This window comes from Eupeodes corollae, chromosome 3 (genome assembly GCF_945859685.1).
Source record: "Eupeodes corollae chromosome 3, idEupCoro1.1, whole genome shotgun sequence".
Lineage (NCBI taxonomy): Eukaryota > Metazoa > Arthropoda > Insecta > Diptera > Syrphidae > Eupeodes > Eupeodes corollae.
The window spans coordinates 126,578,225-126,596,618 of NC_079149.1; the positions used below are offsets into that span (position 1 = coordinate 126,578,225).

The 18,394-nt window shown below is 31.3% G+C and overlaps 1 protein-coding gene across 1 annotated transcript in view; it reads right to left on the bottom strand.

The window, feature by feature from the left end:
* The window catches only part of LOC129951246 (TNF receptor-associated factor 4), a 69,618-nt gene that overhangs the window by 47,868 nt on the left and 3,356 nt on the right, over window positions 1-18,394 (bottom strand). Inside the window, exon 2 of the mRNA XM_056063327.1 lies at window positions 15,475-15,544. Coding sequence (XP_055919302.1) covers window positions 15,475-15,544 — 70 coding nt within the window. The remainder of the gene's footprint in view (window positions 1-15,474; window positions 15,545-18,394) is intronic.

Sequence of the window (18,394 nt, forward strand, 5' to 3'; positions counted from 1 at the left end):
AGTGATGAAATTTTGCAGGAGGCACGTGAAATGCTAAATAAAAATAAATATGAAAATAAGTGAAAACAATACTTGAAATTGAAATACTCGTTAAATTAAAATCCATATTCGTTACTTTTGATATAAATGTACAGAATCCTTTAAACAGGTATAAGAAAATTGGTGACGAATTGAACAATGTATAATGCCGTGCGAAAAATAGGCAGAATTTCAAATGAGAAGTTTACTAAGCTTGGCGAATCACTCGTTCCTTTACTTGGTTCAAAGCTTGTCCCGCTCACGGCTTCGGAAAAGTTCAGAAGTTCAGAGAGCTATATGTATATGCTAAGCTTCAAATCTCTTGCTATTCTACTTGCTGTTGAAATGTCTTTAAACAAATTCCATCAATCAATCTTCATTAAAATATTCTTAAGCAATTTGCTTCAAAACTTTTTCTTCTTTCTCCTTTAATAGTGTCAAGAAAGCCTAGCGGAATAGCTGATACTTTGTTGCTATAGTCAAATATATACTCTACCTGCTTCCAAAATATCCAAAACCACATTCTTATACCTCTAAAATTTCTGAACTCTTGGTGTTGGAAGCACGTCCCCAAAAATAACTAGATCACGAAAAAGGAACCACCTGGGCCAAATTCAAATTAAAAAAGTTTGGCAGCACCCTTCCGAGTTTTTGAGAGATTTATCTCACTTCCACCAAAAAATGTCTACGATGTGCTCCTACGTCTGGCACAGAACATTACATGTACTATTCAACCCCCAAAGTAATGTCGTTCTTTTTTTGAGAAATACAGAATCAGGACCAAGAGGATACAGCCTATACAGTAAGCCCATCAGCATGGTATCTGTCAAATTATTTATGAATTTCCTTCCAACAAAAGTAACGAAACAGAAGCACGTGTACATAGTTCAGGCGGTGTAAAAACTTTTGACATTATTGATGTATTCAATACATCACGCAAAGGAAAAAACATGCAACTCGTAGATGTTTAAATGGCTTCAATAGAAAATCCATCAATAGGGCTTCATGAAATGTCTATCAAACTACTCTATTTGTTTCTAATGCTTCCGAAAAGTATAACAATACGATTGTATATCCCGTTTTTGGCAAATTACCAAAATCTCTCTTGGCTTCAAAACATGCTCTTCTTGTTTTTTATAATAGCTTCAGAAAAGTTTTGCTATAGTCAAATACTCTCTATTCTGCTTGTTGGTGGAATATCCAAAATGGTTACGTATGCCGCAACAATATCTGAACTCCTGGTAGTAGAAGCCCGTCCACAAAAATAACTAGTTCACGAAAACGGAACCACCCGGGCCAAATTCAAATTAAAAAAAGTTTTGAAGTACCCTTCGGAGTTTTTGGAGAGGTTTTATCTTTCTCCCCCAAAAAATATCCATGATGTGTTTCTATGTCTGGTAAAATAAATTGTATGTTCATAACATTCAACCACCCTCAAAGTTGAATCAAATTAATGTCTTGCCTTTCAGAGATACGGAACCAGGACCATGAGGATACAGCCTATTCAATATGCCCAGGACCGTATTTGTGAAGAGTCAATGAATTTCAATACAATGATTATCAAAGTAGATGGTTGTTATGTGTAGGGTTTGGTTTTATATTGATTCTTAAATTTAGTTTATTTGTCAATTCTGGTAAAACATTATAGCAAAGTAACGAAACAGAGGAACGTGTAGCTTTAAGAAAGTCTAGCGGATGAGCTGATTCCTAATTTGTAATCAAATAATTCTTTATACTGCTTGTTTTCGAAATATCCAAAACGGTATTGGAGTACCTGCGACATTTCTGAAATCCTGGTACTGGAAGCCCGTTCACAAAAATAACTAGTTCACGAAAACGGAACTACCCGGGCCAAATGACAAAAGTTTGGCAACAACATTATTTTAGAGAGATTTATCTCTTTTCCAAAAAAATAACAATGACGTGCATGGTTGGCACAATACATTGAACATTATATTCAACCCCCGAAGTTGATTCACATTTGCAGTAGTGCCTTTATTTTCAGGGATAGAGGATTAGAAACAGAAGGATACAGCCTATACAGTAATCCCAGGACCGTATTTATCATGAGTGTTTTTATTTCAATAGAAAAAAAGGGTTTTGAAGTGCATGAGTATTTTTTGAAGGGTTTTAATTCAATATTGATTCTAAAATTCAAATTAAAATGTATTAAAACGATAAAGCCTTCAATTGTTACAAAAGTAACGAAACAAAAGCTAGTTTACATAGTTTAAGCGGAGTAAACACTTTTGACATTATAGCCTCATGATGAAAGTTTGAAGGCATTGAGGAACTGAATTACAGAACAGAAATACATAAGAAAATTCTTTAATTTTTTAATATGAATATAATTGAACTCGTTACTTTTGTTATAAAAAAACAGTTGATTATAAAGATTTGTTTTACATTTAATGTTCCAAAGTGTTAGAGAAAAAGATAAAAACTTTTCATATCATAACATTTGTCTAAGACATACTTAGTTACCTTAGTTTGAAAGCAACGAGTAAAAAAAAGAAAGTAACGTTTCTATATATATTTAACGATTTTGACAAATAAATATTATGTGTAAACAAATGAACGAATAACGAATAGTCTTACGTTATAGTTTCGTTTATCAATATAAATGAAGTTAAATTATTCTTAGTTAATAAAAAACGATTCGTTACATTATTAGCACTCCTGAAAACTCCTTCTTGTTTGGAATAAAAAATAAAACGGTAAAATATGTGGAGAGAATTCATTAAGCATAGAGGTAAAATTACACAAATGAAAAATCAATTGCAATTAGTTATTATCATATTACTCGCCATTCTATTTGCTTTAATCGCTGTTGTTTTGTGATGTTTGATTTTGTATTCGGTGTTCGTATTTCAATAATTTTTCAAACTTTATTCGTTGCCACCTACCATGAGGCCTTATAATCATAAAACTCAAAGTATATAGGGAACATACTTAGCTTGTCAAATCACTCGCTACTCTGAAAATCGTCTAGTGTTTATACGTATGCAGCCCCTCGTCGAAAATGGTATTAACACGATGTAAACTACTTATGTTTTCTCTTCGTAAAACAGAAATGAATTGAAATAGTGAACATATGGACTCACTAATGTCAAAAATAGGGCTGTATGACGTTGTTTCTTAATTATATAACTAACACTGTCTTTTTTTGACGTTTATGAAAAGAGTAACTTCTAATATTAAAAATACTAGCTAAGAATGTCACTGACTTTTCTTCAAACCTTAATCTTTTCCTTATGACGCCAAATGTAATTTTTCCTCAAAACCCCAACTCTCTTGATTGGCCTCGAAAGCAATTAGATCAAAAGGAAAACCAGGAAAAGCACGCGCCAAATAGATAATGTCTTTCCACATAATTCATCTTCCTTATATCTGGCGCAAGTTTAACAATTCGACAAATTATACCTTAATTCAATTATAAAATACTTGTAATTACTGACAAACACTTTATTTTTGTTGTTGTTGTTTTCTTCTTTTTTGTTTGTAAATTACTTAGCTTGGGATGCGCAACGCATTTACTCTTGCGTAAATACGTCAATTTAATTCTCATTCGTTACTTTGACTTGCTGGTTTTTTTTTTCGTCTTAATGTGTCGGTTTAAATCTTTCCTCAAGTCAATTTTGTCTTGAAAAAAAAAGAAACAAATTACATAAAATAAAAATATAAACATGAGGAACTAAAAAGTAAAAAGATCCAACAAGTGCATAGTTCTGGAAATTTACTAAGAATTTTCTAGTTTATCTTTCTGAACGGACTTCACTTTATACATCTATAGACTCAAAGTTGTACTTCAAAGGATGCAAACCTATGTACTCGTATTTTATAATTGAGGGGTATTATACTTGGTTAACTATATGACGCCGTTCGTGACGGCCGGACGCCATCGCCATCTCCATCGCTATGCCACAGCCACAGCCAGATTCATAGCACAAGCCAAAGACTAGTACCACTTTGTCCTTTTATTATAAGTTAAGGTATCTATATGGACTTAAGTCTTGAAGGTAATTTGATTAATTGCAAAAACTGGTTAAGCTGCTTTGGTTTTTTTTTTAAATGATAGATTCAAGATTTTCATCTTATATAAAGTGTACACATTGCACAAGTTCTCATTTTATATATAAATGGAAACCACTTTGGATCTAGATTTCTAGATAGAGTCTAAGGTTTTAGAGACACTATTTAGCAATAGGCCTCAATAATTAAATAACAATTACTCAACCGTCAAATAGATTTCCTCTTTTGTAAAAATTATGTTGATTCACTCGTAGTTCTTTTAGGATATGTTAAAAAAAAGAAGTTTTATTCCTAATTTCGAGTTAATGAGAGTACGATACTTAATTATGTTTCCTAGAACAGTTTGACAGCTGCTGTCAATCGATCAAGTACATATTCTATGCTCATTGGTAGTCCTACGTGAAACGAATGCCGATTAATCGCCATTAACTAGGACTTAAAAACGTTAGTGAACAGGGAATTATTTGACAAGTAGGATATGATGCTAGATAGCTGCAGATTTGAAGCTCGTGTGGCCTGGCCCTAATAATTTAGTTTCGTTGTGATTTTTCTGCTTTATATACATATCAAAAATACCAAGCAATAATCTTTGTAAAATGATTGAAAATGTTAACTCTCCTTTAATATGTCACATAAAGCCAAAATGGTGGAAAAGTTATCACTTGGAGTAGAAGAAAAGTCATCCAACTGTCAAAATTCAATTTATAAAAATGTGTAAATTAAATGCTCTTTTTTGTAAAATATTCGTCCGTGATGACGAATTTTGGTTTGAAAGTCAATTATCACGTAAATCCAAGTTGTCACACTTGACTTGCAGAAAAAAAACACACTGAAGAATTTTCAAACTTAGTGGTAAACGTCAATTCTTTATGTAATTTGCAATTACATGGTTTCCGCTTGTCAATGATGACATCTTTCAATCTTTTATTTACTTCAAAATTTAAATCACATTGAAAATGTCATATACTATCTTTGTTAAAGTATTCGTCCGCCATGACATTGTTTTGAACGTCAATTCATCTTTAGAAAATCACATAAATACAAATTGTCACACTGAGGAACTGTAAAACATAGTGGCAACCGTCAATTTTGTATGTAATTAGCAACTAGCCAAGTTAACAGAATCAAAATTTGGAGATGGTATCCACCGGTCAGTGATGACATCTTTCAATCTTTAATTTACTTCAAAACTTAAATCACCTTTAAAATTTCATATTCATCCAAGATGGCGGCAAAATTCTTACTTAACGCTGCGCAAAATTCATCATAGAACTACTGGAAGTTCGATTTTAAAAAATTGAGGCAAATGTCAATTTTATTTGTTATTTGGCATAAGTCAAGTTAACAGAATCAATTTACTTCAAAACTTAGATCAGTTTTAAAATGTCATATTCATCCAAGATGGCGCAAAATTGTTACTTAGCGCTGCGCAAAATTCATCATAGAACTACCGAAAAATCCTTGATTTTAAAAAATAGAGGCGAATGTCAATTTTATTTGTTATTTGACATTTATCAAGTAAACAGAATTAACAGTCAAATATACTTTCCATGGAATAATCTATTTAGCTAAATTAAGCGTTAGTGATGACATTTGTCAGTTTTTAATCTACTTTTGGAAGTTGCGTGGGGCTGGAGCAAGAATCAAGAGAGTTACAAAATATTTTTTTAAAGTGATATTTTTTCAGTTGCTTTTATTCCTCTATTTTAAAAAATAACCTAATTTTCCCATCCAAATTCAAAATGATTAAAAACGGAAATCGATTTTCCCAATTAATTTCCCAGACATTATAATCACACGCAACCCACACCTTGAATGGAGCTGAAAGGGGCGTTTTATATACAAATTCTTTTGAAGATAAGACAAAAAAAGCCTCAGATTTTTGAATGAACGCAACGTAAACGATTTAGTATAATTTATTCAATCAATTAAAAAACAAATTGATTGTCCGAAGAAGGAAAGAGATGTCATCTCATTCACCTGGAGCTATCCATTGATTGTTCCTATAATATCAACGTACCCTAAGATAAAATAAAGAAACTAAAGGTAAGCTTAGGCTATTTGTTTACATTGAATGAGGATGGTTAATGTGGGTCGTAGCAACCGCGTGGCATATATTTGACATATTTACGAGCCTTATCTGTCAAATTAAATTTATTGCTGCATTTATAGTAGCGAGTGACAGATACTGTCACATACCGAAAAGGAGCGAGTGGAGCTCCTCGATCAGGTTGAAAGGTTATGAATCGTAAATACTGACCCAGTTCAGTTCATTTGATTTCATAATCTCTAAATGGAGAAGAGTAAACCTACATTATTTTAGTGCCTTGTCCTCTTATTTCCCTTGAAATCTCTTAGTTATTATCAGTCATCTTCTTATATGTTTTTTTATTATTATTTGTCATCAATTTCTTTGTCTAAACCGATCTGAATTTATTAAGCGAGAGAATTTTGTTGGGCTTTTCAACACATTTTTTATTGTATTTTCCACAATCTTAAGCCTAGGCTAGGGTTTAAGTATTTTGAGATTGTACTGAATTTGGGTGGGTGCTAGTGAAGTATACACATATTTTTCAAAATGTGTTAGAATTAGTTTGAAGATTTGTTTTCGAAACTTATTACGGATTAATTGCTCCATGATAAGATTGTTTTTGAAGATGCAGCGTGATGATGATTTCATGGGGTCTTGAAATACTTTTGACGTTGAAAAAACATTATAATTCTCATGTGGCCGGCCGGTTGCGGCCGTATCAATTTTCTTGAAGATTATTATGGTTTCTTTATTTTATGAGCACGAGAATATTATGGGACTGCGATAGCTTGAACTTGTTTGAATTTTATTCAGCGTCTAAGTTGTGAGCAATTATTATAATGTAGCGAGGTTAATAGGATTGAATGCGATAGGAAATTTGTACAACTTTGTTTGGTTTGGAATGTGAAATTGAACTGACTTGGTTTAATTGAAGTAATAGGATTTCGTGTATCACCATAAATGAGTTTTTGGGAAAAGAGAGAACTCAGTTTATGGACAGAATAAATGTCAAAAACTGACTATAAATATAAAACAAATATCCCAATTAGAAAAATTCTCTGGGAGACTTAAGGGCTATGGTGCACCGATAAGGCAACTATGAGCATTGCAGATCGACTGATTAGGCGTGTTTATTTATTTGTCTCAGAAAAAATTTCTGCTTAGGTCGGAGCATATTTAACATGCTCTGAACCTATTCTGCACAAAGTTCGTTGAAAACGCTGAGAATTATACTGAGCTGTCACATTATGACATTTGTCAATTACTTGTGATTATCTTTTACAGAAACAAGAAATAAGATTAAAAACTTTAATTAAAATGATTAAACAATTATAATTAAGCAAGCATTCAATTAATGTATGTTTTGAAAAGACGGAGGAAAAAGACTCTGATGATTCTGCTTAGTATAGTTAAATCGTCAGCCCAGTTCTAAACTTACAGAACGCACTCTAAACAAGCTAAGAATACGTTCAGAACGAAGAAAGAAAGACAAAATTTAAGTTCTGAACGTTCAGAGGAAAAAAGAAACACACATTATTGTTTGAAAGTGCAAGCCTTACCTTAAAATTATAGAACGCACTCTAAACAAGCTCAGAATACGTTCAGAACAAAGAAAGAAAGACAAATTTTAAGTTCTGAACGTTCAGAGGAAAAAAGAAACACAAATTTTTGTTTGAAAGTGCAAGCCTTACCTTAAACTTATAGAACTTTAAACAAACTCAAAATACGTTCAAAACGAAGAAAGAAAGACAGATTTCAAGTTCTGAATATTCAGAGAAAAAAAGAAACACACTTTTTTGTTTGAAAGTGCAAGCCTTACCTTAAACTTATAGAACTCTAAACAAGCCCAGAATACGTTCAGAACGAAGAAAGAAAGACAAATTTTAAGTTCTGAATGTTCAGAGGAAAAAAGAAACATTTTTTGTTTAAAGTTCAGGCTTTACCACTAAAAGATCAGAACTTAAAATTGTTGTTTCTCATCTATTAAACTTTTTTATACTAAAAACTTTAGATGTCAAAAAAAACTGCCATATTTCATTTGAAAAATTAAGTTTCTGTCACCAAAAATGACATATGTATACAAAAATGTCAAATGGTATTCCTCTCCTTCCTTTTTTACTGACGGAATTGTGTTGTTTCAAGACTTTATATTAAATTATAAAAATTAAAGCTGTATGTAGTTAGAAATTAAGTTGAGTTAAGCTCAGTAACTTTTATTTGAAGATTAGAAGACTTTAGGATTGTTTCGTAAGGAAAAGTGGCGTTTTTTTAATTCAATTTATTTTCAATTTTATTTCAATTTTCACTTCAATTTATTTTCAATTTTATTTCAATTTTCACTTTTCACTGGAATGAAGTGAAAGACATATTTCCACACAAATTCTTAGCAAAACTATATCTATATAGTTTCTATTTGAATTACGATGCATACTTTTACTTTTCATTATCATATATTAATAAATTTAAGCAAACAAATTTATTCGTAGCGAAAAAAATTGTGGATGATATGAACTGTCAAACTTTATTCGCGTTCAAAATTATCCACACTAGCAACGAATAACATAACCGCGCGTACTTAACCTAAAACATCATTCTTGTTTTGGATTCAGTGGTGAATGGTGTTTGGCTGTGCTACGAATTAAAAATTCTCATGTGAAAGAAATGTCAAAACCGACGAATATTCGTTCATTCTTTGGCCGTGCTCATGTGAATAGTGTTTTAGTTGTCATGTTTTGAGTTGTGCGATAGAGAATGTTTATAAATCAAATTTTACTCTTAGAGTTCTGACAGCAAAAGTGAGAAATTAGTAGAAGTCATCTCTGAGATCTTAGAAATATTTCTGTCGTGTAAAACTCCATGTCATGTAACCACAAACTGTCATCTGTCACATTTTTTAAGGCACTGCCCACACTAAAATGTACAAAATAACAATGAGTACAAGTTTAGTCCTCTTTAATTAAGACATTTTAAAGGTTTTTCTAACTAAAATATGACCCTTCAAGGTACTCGATGTTAATCTATAATTTCCTTCATTTATCTAATTCTGTCCATCTTTCGTTCTCGTTTTTGAATGGCAATAATTTACTCAATGACTTTAAGGTATGTTAATGCTGATACATAATAATATGTGTACCATCTGAATTATGAATTTCAAAGTTATTATATTTTGCTTCCAAAAGAGGAAAAGTACAACTTGTTGAATGGATCTTTTTTCCTAAAAGAAAATACCCTAATGTTTAGATTGCATGTGTACCATATGGAAAAGCAATAATCAATTTCTCCTGCATTCTTGTTCCTTTCTACATTTCTCCATAAATAATTGCCAAACCAGTCCTGAAGGCAATATTTATATGCTCTTCCAGTCAGCAGCGTCCGTCAGCAGATGTTTTTTTTGTTGTTGCTGCTCCCATCTTATACTTATTTATAAAGGACCCCTGAGCCTTGAGCTCTGCCACTGTGAGTTCACTATCAAAGAACTCCAAAGTCCAAATGCATCATATCAATCTAAAAAGGATCCAGAAAAGAGAAAATACAAAACAACAAAGGATAACATACACAACATATCCCTTATATAGATTGTGTGTATGTATGTTGCAGAGATAAATTGAATCAACCATGGGTTTTGATCTTTGGAGCAGATGTCCGCATTCCTATCTAGGGTCCTTTTGTTGTTCCTGTAGATGGTGTTTATTTTTTTTACTTTCTTGAGATATAAAGTAAAATGCAACGAATTTAAAAAAAAAATACTTTACACTCACAAGAATTTCATAAACATGAGGGATGTTTACAAAGGATTTTGTTTTCCTTTTTTTTCGTTCATCGAAGATTCAAAATTTTTCAGTTGTTGTGTTGGTAAAATTATCTGTTTTTGATGATGGAATTATTGAAGTTTCGACAGTCAACGTATATATTTATGTGTAATCACATACAGCAGCTGTAAAAGGATATATAAGGATCCTAAAAATAGGACACACAAAACAATTTCCTTGGCTTCACTACACTTATATATTCTTGCTGGTTGCTTCTTGGTGCTACTATATGTAATGTAAGGCGAGTGCTAAATGAGGGTGCAACCAGGAACGCGTGTCAGATTTCATTTCATTTGCGTTGTGTTATTTTTTTAAAAGTGCGGTGAAAAAATAAGATACAAAATGTTCAAGGTTCATGTTTTCAAATGATCCTTATAGAAATTCGTTTTGCTAGGAACTTTCAAAAAGTTGGAAAGTTGATAGTACTTTCTTTTGAAATCTATTTCAACACGTAATTAAAATTTGTTATTCTCATATGCAATTAATTAAATAAACATTAAAAGGCTATTTCTGATACAGAAAACGGGAATGTCCCAGATCCCAAAAACCAAGAAAGACCCTTTAGGGCAAATCAAATGAAGTTATGTTGAATTGATGCAATACGTTTTCTAGTATTAGTAAAAGGCCAAGATGACTTCCATGGGGAACACCAGATTGAGCAACAAAAGGTTCTGAAAGACAATTTCTAAATTTTAGCTCATAGGATCTGTTTTCAAGGTATGATTTGATCCATTCTAAGAAAAATGGTGGAAAACCAAGAGCTTTGTGTTTAAATAAAAAGTTCCGTGGCTAAGTTCGCCAAAAGCTTTAGAGAAGTCAGTGTATACACAATCAACTTCGTAACCTTGTTCTAAAGCGTTTGAACATATGATTGAGAATGTGAGGAGATTAGTAACGGTTGATCGTTTTTTTCACAAAACCATGTTGCTGCTCGCAAATGAGATTTTTACTAAAAAATGCTACACTTTCACAACTTGTTCAAACAATTTAGAAATGGAAGAAAGCTTTGCAATGAAATGATAAAGCATTACTTCACTTTTTTAGTACTATCGCAGATAAAAGATCAAGGACCGTACTCTGTAGCACAGGTATGCGACTGCAGCTAGTTTCCGGAAAGGAGTGAAGATTATGAAAATATACTTCATCAACTTCCTCAGGGCTATTAACAAAATACTCCCGGAAATTTGTTGCGAAAGCGTTACAGGCATCAACAGTTTTATCTTACGAAAGTTCTTGTAAGTGAAGTTAACTGGAAAGCCATCTGATTTTTTCTTTAAGTTTACAAGTTTCCAAAACTTTTTAGGATTCTCTTTCAAAGAGGTGCCCATATCAGTAACATAACAAGCATATACAAAATTAGAAAGAGACTTAAATTGGTTAAAGAGTTCAACGTAAAAAGAGAAGTTGATTGGAGACAAAGTTTTGAGGTACGTTTTCCATGCCTTATTTCTTTTGTTACGCAGTAAACGGAATTCTTTCGTGTACCAGAGACGGCTTAAGTTTGTATTTCTTGATTTCTTTATGGGTACATTTTTTTCAAAACAGTATAATTAAGGATCTTATAAAAAATTAAAACTATTTCGTCAATATTAGCAATCAAAGGAATTACTGTGTTCAGTAGGGTGATTACTTAAGTCAAGAAAAATGTCTAAGGGGGATTGATATTTATCAATATTAGTAATTCCTTATCTAGATTCTAGAACAAGAGTACTTATAGCGTCAGAAGAAAATACTAAATCAAGAATTTTTTTGAGTTTTTAATACAGCTTGTTTGCTGTTAGTCAGTAGAAAAGATTTTATTGCGAAAAGATAGAACCAATTATGAAGAAGAGAAAACGGCTTCAAGGCAAGATTCGTCTTCCGATGGAATCTAGACAATGTGTGGTAAATTAAAATCACCTAGAATAATAATATTGGTGTCAGCGTAGGACGAATTGATAACAAACTCTAATGCTAAAACTTTTTGGAGGAATATAAACGTCTAAAATGAAGATAGTCTTAGCCTGTACCATTATCTTTGCACATACAAGTTCAGTTGATAATTCAAATGGAAAATATACAGAAGAAGAGAAATATGTATGTATTTTTTACACTTCATCTAAAACCTTTGCATCGTGAAAAGTTCTGTGTCGGAAAAGCTTCAATTGAGCCAAGTTTCTGTCAAAACGAATACGTCATGTGGAAATGATTAGGAGTTCAGAAAAAATTCAGCAGTCTTACTACAAAGTCCCCTTACGTTTTCAATTGTATTTAAACTTCAATTAATTTAATAAAATGGTTTAACTATATAAACTAAATTAAGGGGACGGGTTGATTTTGACAGGTGGTGGCAGCCATATTGTTTCTTTTACTTTCTGTATTTTTTAATTTTTCACTAAAATCAGTTCCACAAATCATCATGGCATGTGTCAGCGACGAGCAACACGTGTAAATGATAAAACTTTATTATGAAAACGATTGTTCTCTAGAAGCAACGATGTGTGCGTTGAACCCATTTTTGGGGTACATGGTCGTGCTGTCAGGTGCCAGGTAGACTTTTCAAAGCTTGGTTTGCAAATTCGACTCCATCGCCGCAGTGAACAATCAGCCATCACCCACACGTTAACGGAAAGCGTGATCTGTCAAAAACATCGCTGCGTTGCTCACAACAACTTGGCTTGTCTCAGACCAAAACATGCCAAATTTTGCTCCGCATCCATTTTAGGCCTTCACCCATACAAAAACCAACTGCCCAGGGGCTGGAACCAAGCAACGTGTGTTCGTAAATTCGATTTTGAAACACTTTGAAATTGATCAGAATTTTCGTTCAAAAATCACTTTTCTCAATGAAGCCCATTTTTAGATGAATAAGTGAATAGGAAAAATGTTCTGATTTATTCAGGTATGATGCTCCATTTTTATTAATCACAAAATATCAGCTGTCAATTTTGTTAATGTCATTAAATTAAAATTTTAAGAAACATAAGATCATTCAAAATCAAAATAGATCTGTTTGTGTTGACTAATAAGGATTTTGAGGATACAAAACACAAAAAAAATGCTATATAAGAACTTTCTCTCACTTGAATTTTCGCTTCAAAAAAGAATACCTGTCATTTTACGCACAGTCTAAGTTAACCTAAAACATTATTGAACAGCACCATCTTTTATACATCGCGTAAACTTCTCCACCAAAAATAATGAAATTTTTTAAACTTCACTTTAGAATCTTCAAAAAACAATAAAAAATTTTCTCGACTTTCCCAAAACTTTCTTTCTAAAAAACATTGAAGCTAGAAGCTAGTTAATTTATCAATAACGTGGCATAAATTGTTCACATATTTATATTTATAGTTAGTCAATTGTATAGGTCCATATACACAAACTGTCAATCAGCTAATTAATATTAAAAAACGTCTTTTCCTTTTTAACTGAAATACCATAGATTAGTACAAATTTTTCCCATCTGGAGCCTTAAGTATATTAAACATTCCGAAATGAATCTTTTTCAGAAAACACCTAAACACTTAGCTGTCACTATATTATTTCGAGCTGTCAAAAACTTGTATTCAGCAGTAAGATCTGTTTGCTTAGTAAATTTTTCCGAGCTTAAAAAGTGTCTTCAGAATGCTCTAAATATGATAAATTAAAACTTTTTATTTGAAGGTAATTTGGTACGATTTTTCATAATAAACAAGCCCACTTCTGTATTCGAGCGCCCCAAGATCTGTTTAAAACTAAAAAAGTAAAGAACTACCAAATTTTTGCTTTTAAATTTAAGAGCTTCGGGCTGACTTATTAGCATGGCAGACGATAAAAGATCAAAATATCAATGTTATCTGTTTTATAACTTCATAACACGAATTTGACGTTTAAGACAAAATTTGAAATATTAAGCTGTATGCATAATCATATGTCTTAATAATTATTGAGTTATTGCACTTCTTTTAGTCGAACATAAAATCTATTTTCTAGTTTTCAATTTGAATTCTTTTTGCGAAATATAGTACTCAGGAAAATTTAACCAGTATTAACAATTCTTTTAAAACAAAAACTATCAAATATTTTTACACATTGTGACTTAAGGTGCTATCAGTCACTCAAGTAAATCCAGAATTCCTCGTGTACAATCTGATCTCCACAGTTCCCTTCCATAGACAAAAGTTAACAAAATGTCATCTAAACACATGATTTGTTAAATATTTTAACGACTCTCCTACAAATTATACTAAATTATATTGTCACAGTCAATTCATCTTCCAATTTAACACAGAATTTTCCAAGAAATCAATTCATTCCTCGCCGTATTTGACACACCAACAAAAGTCGTGATGAATTGGCTAAACATAAAAAGAAACAAATGCGTGCCAATGTTTTGACATAACTTTTAAATTCTTCTTAATAAATTTCATGTTCACAATTTTTTTTTGATAGTCTTATATGTAAAAATCTTATAAAATGTAAGAGTATGCGAAGTCAAACACATTCATCGATGCCGCGCGCCGCATGTGTTTTGTATTGTATTCTGTCATTTGGAATGCAATTCACGATGACATTCCTCGCATTCACACGATACGATGATGATGATGCAAAGGGAATTATATGGTTGGCGGAATGAAAATGAAAGAAAATTTAAATTTAAAATTTTATTTCCAAGAATTTACAACAATTCTGTTTGTAAATTATTACCATGACGAAGAGTTCAAGTTGTTGTGTCTGATGGATGAATTACAGTTGTCTATCAAATTCAAATAAAATTTTAAGTTTCATTCCCAATCGCACATCATCATCAGAATATCACAAGAATCAGAGAAGAATTTTAGAATTTAAAAAATTGTTATTTGGAACGATAAAAATTGTTTTTATGTCAAAATCAGTGAGGAGGTCTTTTATTAAGAAAAGGGAGGTATAACTTTGAACATGGAAATAAATCTCATAAAACTAGAGTGGGAATGTTTCTTTGGGGACACAATCAATCTGTGTCGATCTTTACTAATAATTAACAATTTGTTAGGAGAACTGTCAAAATATAAATAAAACTACCGAAGAAGCTCAAATTCCACTTTTTTTTTAAGTTGTCACGTTTGGAAGACAGTGAACCGAGAAAGTGAAGGGAATAATTATGTATAGCGAACGGTGAGGGAATCAAATTCTTTTCGATGTCGTCATTTAACATTCAATTTAAAACTAAAGACCTCCCTAGAGATTTTTTTTGACAGCATCAGTTTCATGGAATAAGAGATCATCATCATCATCTGCACACCAAGCTTATAAGATGTGAGTTTGACGATGATAGCAAGGAAAGAAGGGGTAGATATAATATTTCATATTGAACATGGGATGTGGTTTTAGTTTTGTGTTATGGTCCTTAAGTTGCTTCTGCTGCTGCTGCTGCTGCTACTGATGGATGTGATGATCATGCTCATCAGGGTAAATGTTTTGGGATATTTATTTTTAGATAGTATATGGTAAGGGTAATTAATATTTTTGATTTTTTGAGAAGGGAGGTCTGTTTAAAAATATTCTTTTGAAAAATTTGATTGTCCTTTGGGAAACATACAACAAATTATTCATGGTTATGAGCAAGAGTTTATATTGACTTACCTCTTCGTATGTATTTTCTCTGTGATTCGAACATTGTACGCTGTTTGCAATTGAGCGTCGAAATACTTCGCTGAAAAGAAAAATCACACAAATAAAATTAATAATATATTTTGAAGGTTAGAATCTGAAATATGGATTAAAAAAGTGACTTTAAGTTGAAAAGTGAAAAAAAAATTACTAAAAAAAGGTATGAGAAGTAGCTTTAATTTGAGCAGCAAACAGCTTCATCATATGCCTTTTCAGAGTAGCTGAAAGAAAATCGCCGGGAATTGCTTGCTTCTCATTAAAGAGATCTTCGTTATTCTTTAATTTATATTTGTAAAATGGAGGTCTAAACAATTATGTATAGCAAAGATATCGCCTGTCAAAGAATCCTATTTTTTTTTAAACTATTATCTTTATAAAAACATGGAAACTCCAACCGCTATTATTTTTATTCACAGTCTTCTTCCGAAGTAAGCTAATTGTCAAATTTTTTAAAATTATCAGAACTGTCAATTAAAAATATTAGCAAATTTCCGTAAGCGAGTGAATACATTTTTATTTGGTATTACAACAAACCGTGAAACGTCATTTATAGCCATTGCCAGACGATGACGTTTAAAATTGTCAGATGGTATATTTTTTATGACACATTGATGTCAATTTCTTTCTTTCTGCTTATGAATAATTAAATCAGTCTTTCTGGAAAAATATGTTAACAGATTTTCTTATTGATCTGCAGTACTGATTCTAATATTTGTATTTGCTATTTTTGAATGGCCTGTCAAAAAATGTCAATTGAAAACAAATATTATATTATAACTTGAAGCATATTCAGCAGGTCACAAACATCAAAAAATCTATTTGAAGAAATCAAATTTGTATTTTTCATGACAAAAACCTTAAGAAAATCTTAAAACAATAAATATTAATTACTTTAATTCGTATTTAAAAATTCATGTGTACATAAATCAGCTAAGAAATTGTACTGCTTGTATTGTCAACTGTCACAAAACAATCTTACGTTTCAACTGTCAAAATAAAATTAAAGTTTAAGATTTAACTTAAGAAAAGTTAATATTTTTGACAATAAATTGCTCAAAATTTTAACAGTCCTTTAGAATCGACCTTTCTAGTTGAATAAGGAAATTTAACACTGTCTGCAGATCAATCTTGTTGAGGAATGGATTAAAGATTGTGAAATCTTGAACCGTAAAGTGTTGATAGGTTAAAAAGCATATGGTCTTAATATTGTTTCCTATAGTTACATTTAAAATAAAACTCGAAATTTCTATATATGTATATAAATTAAAACGTCATTGATTCAACATCATTACAGAAAGTTAGTTTTTACGAAGCCAAGCCATTTGAAAAAATTAATTTATAGAGCATTCTAATGTTTCTTGTTACAATAATATAATTATACGATTAATTATTTCTTAAACGTTTAGTAAGATTAATTTTTTTCTTCATATAAGCCTTTAAATATGATTGAAGTTTGAAATGTAAGGCAAGTTAATAACTATTTTCAGCCATTCCAAGTTAGAAATAAAATGCAGGATTGGGTCTCACATGGTCCTATATAAAAAGAGAGGCGTGATACTTAAAAACGATTTAGTGAAATGTTAAAATCATTCTTAGCAATTTTTTAAGTTAAAAGATGATTTACCTAATTTCGAACGATTTTAAAATCTTTCTGTTTCTTAACATTTAGCTAAAGTTAAGACCCCGGAATGGTTTTCACATTTATAAATTTTCAAAATCCATATTGCATCAGATCTGTCCTTATCTTAGACAAAAATAAAGTTAATTTGTGCGTTTTAAACTCCAGTTCTTTTATTTTTAGTGTAGAAAATGTTTTCAGAAGACAAAGATTTAAAAATATTTGAAAATAATAAAACACTAGCTTGTACATATCGAGGCCTTCCCGTCATTTTAACGTAAGCGATATTTTCAATAAAAAAAAAACAACCTAATAGCCTTGAATTTTTTTAAGTAATTCATTTTATTAGAAAAATTATTTGGTTACAAAGTTTAAGTATTATGGTTATGAATTTGAGATAGCTAAGGCTTAGCCATCACCTTGAATGCCATTATATTAAAATGGTTATAAAAAGTTATATAAACATAATAAAAAGGAACTTCAAATATACTCAGTCATTAACAAATTTCTGTATATTAAATACAGAATTATTTAATACATATTTATATTAAATAGATTTAAGAAAATCACAAAATTCTTTTCATTTTCTTCCGTTCAAAATTTCTAATGTTTCCATCATTGTAAAACGTTCCTTTCCTTGATATGCAAGTCTTAGGTCTTTGAAGATTTGACAAATGCTAATAAAATGAAAGATATCTTATTTGACCTTAATGTTGCACTGCGTGCAAAATTGGTCGGATGCACCATTGTATGGACTGCCGTTAAGGTAGATGAGCTCACATCTCGATTTAAACAGCAGCGATATTTCTTCGTAGCTAAGGTTTTCCTTAAAGTAGTTGTTACTACAGGGGTTATAATTTAATTTTAAATATATGTATAATTCTGCTTTCTGATTTCCGTGCTTCTTCAATCAATGCGTTACAAATGGAGTCTTTATTTATTTGCATTAAGGAGTAACGTTGTTCTTTTAAGGAGTCTAGGTTACTGAAGTTCTAGTCTAAATTAATGTTATAATAAGAGGCAATATTTTGCCATTTCATCATCCACCAGTCGATGTTTCTTTGTTCGTAGAGCACCAATTTTTTCGTTATTTTCGCAATTTTTGAAATGCGTCTGCTTGAAACTTAAGGGTAAAAGTAAAAATCTTAGGCTATCCTGTTTCAAGATATAATGCATAAGTTGGGGTGTTTCTTGGTAGATGTAACATTTTTTTCAGAAAATTTCGATGACACTTTATAACCACTTCAAATTTATCCATTTCAAGCCATTGTCATG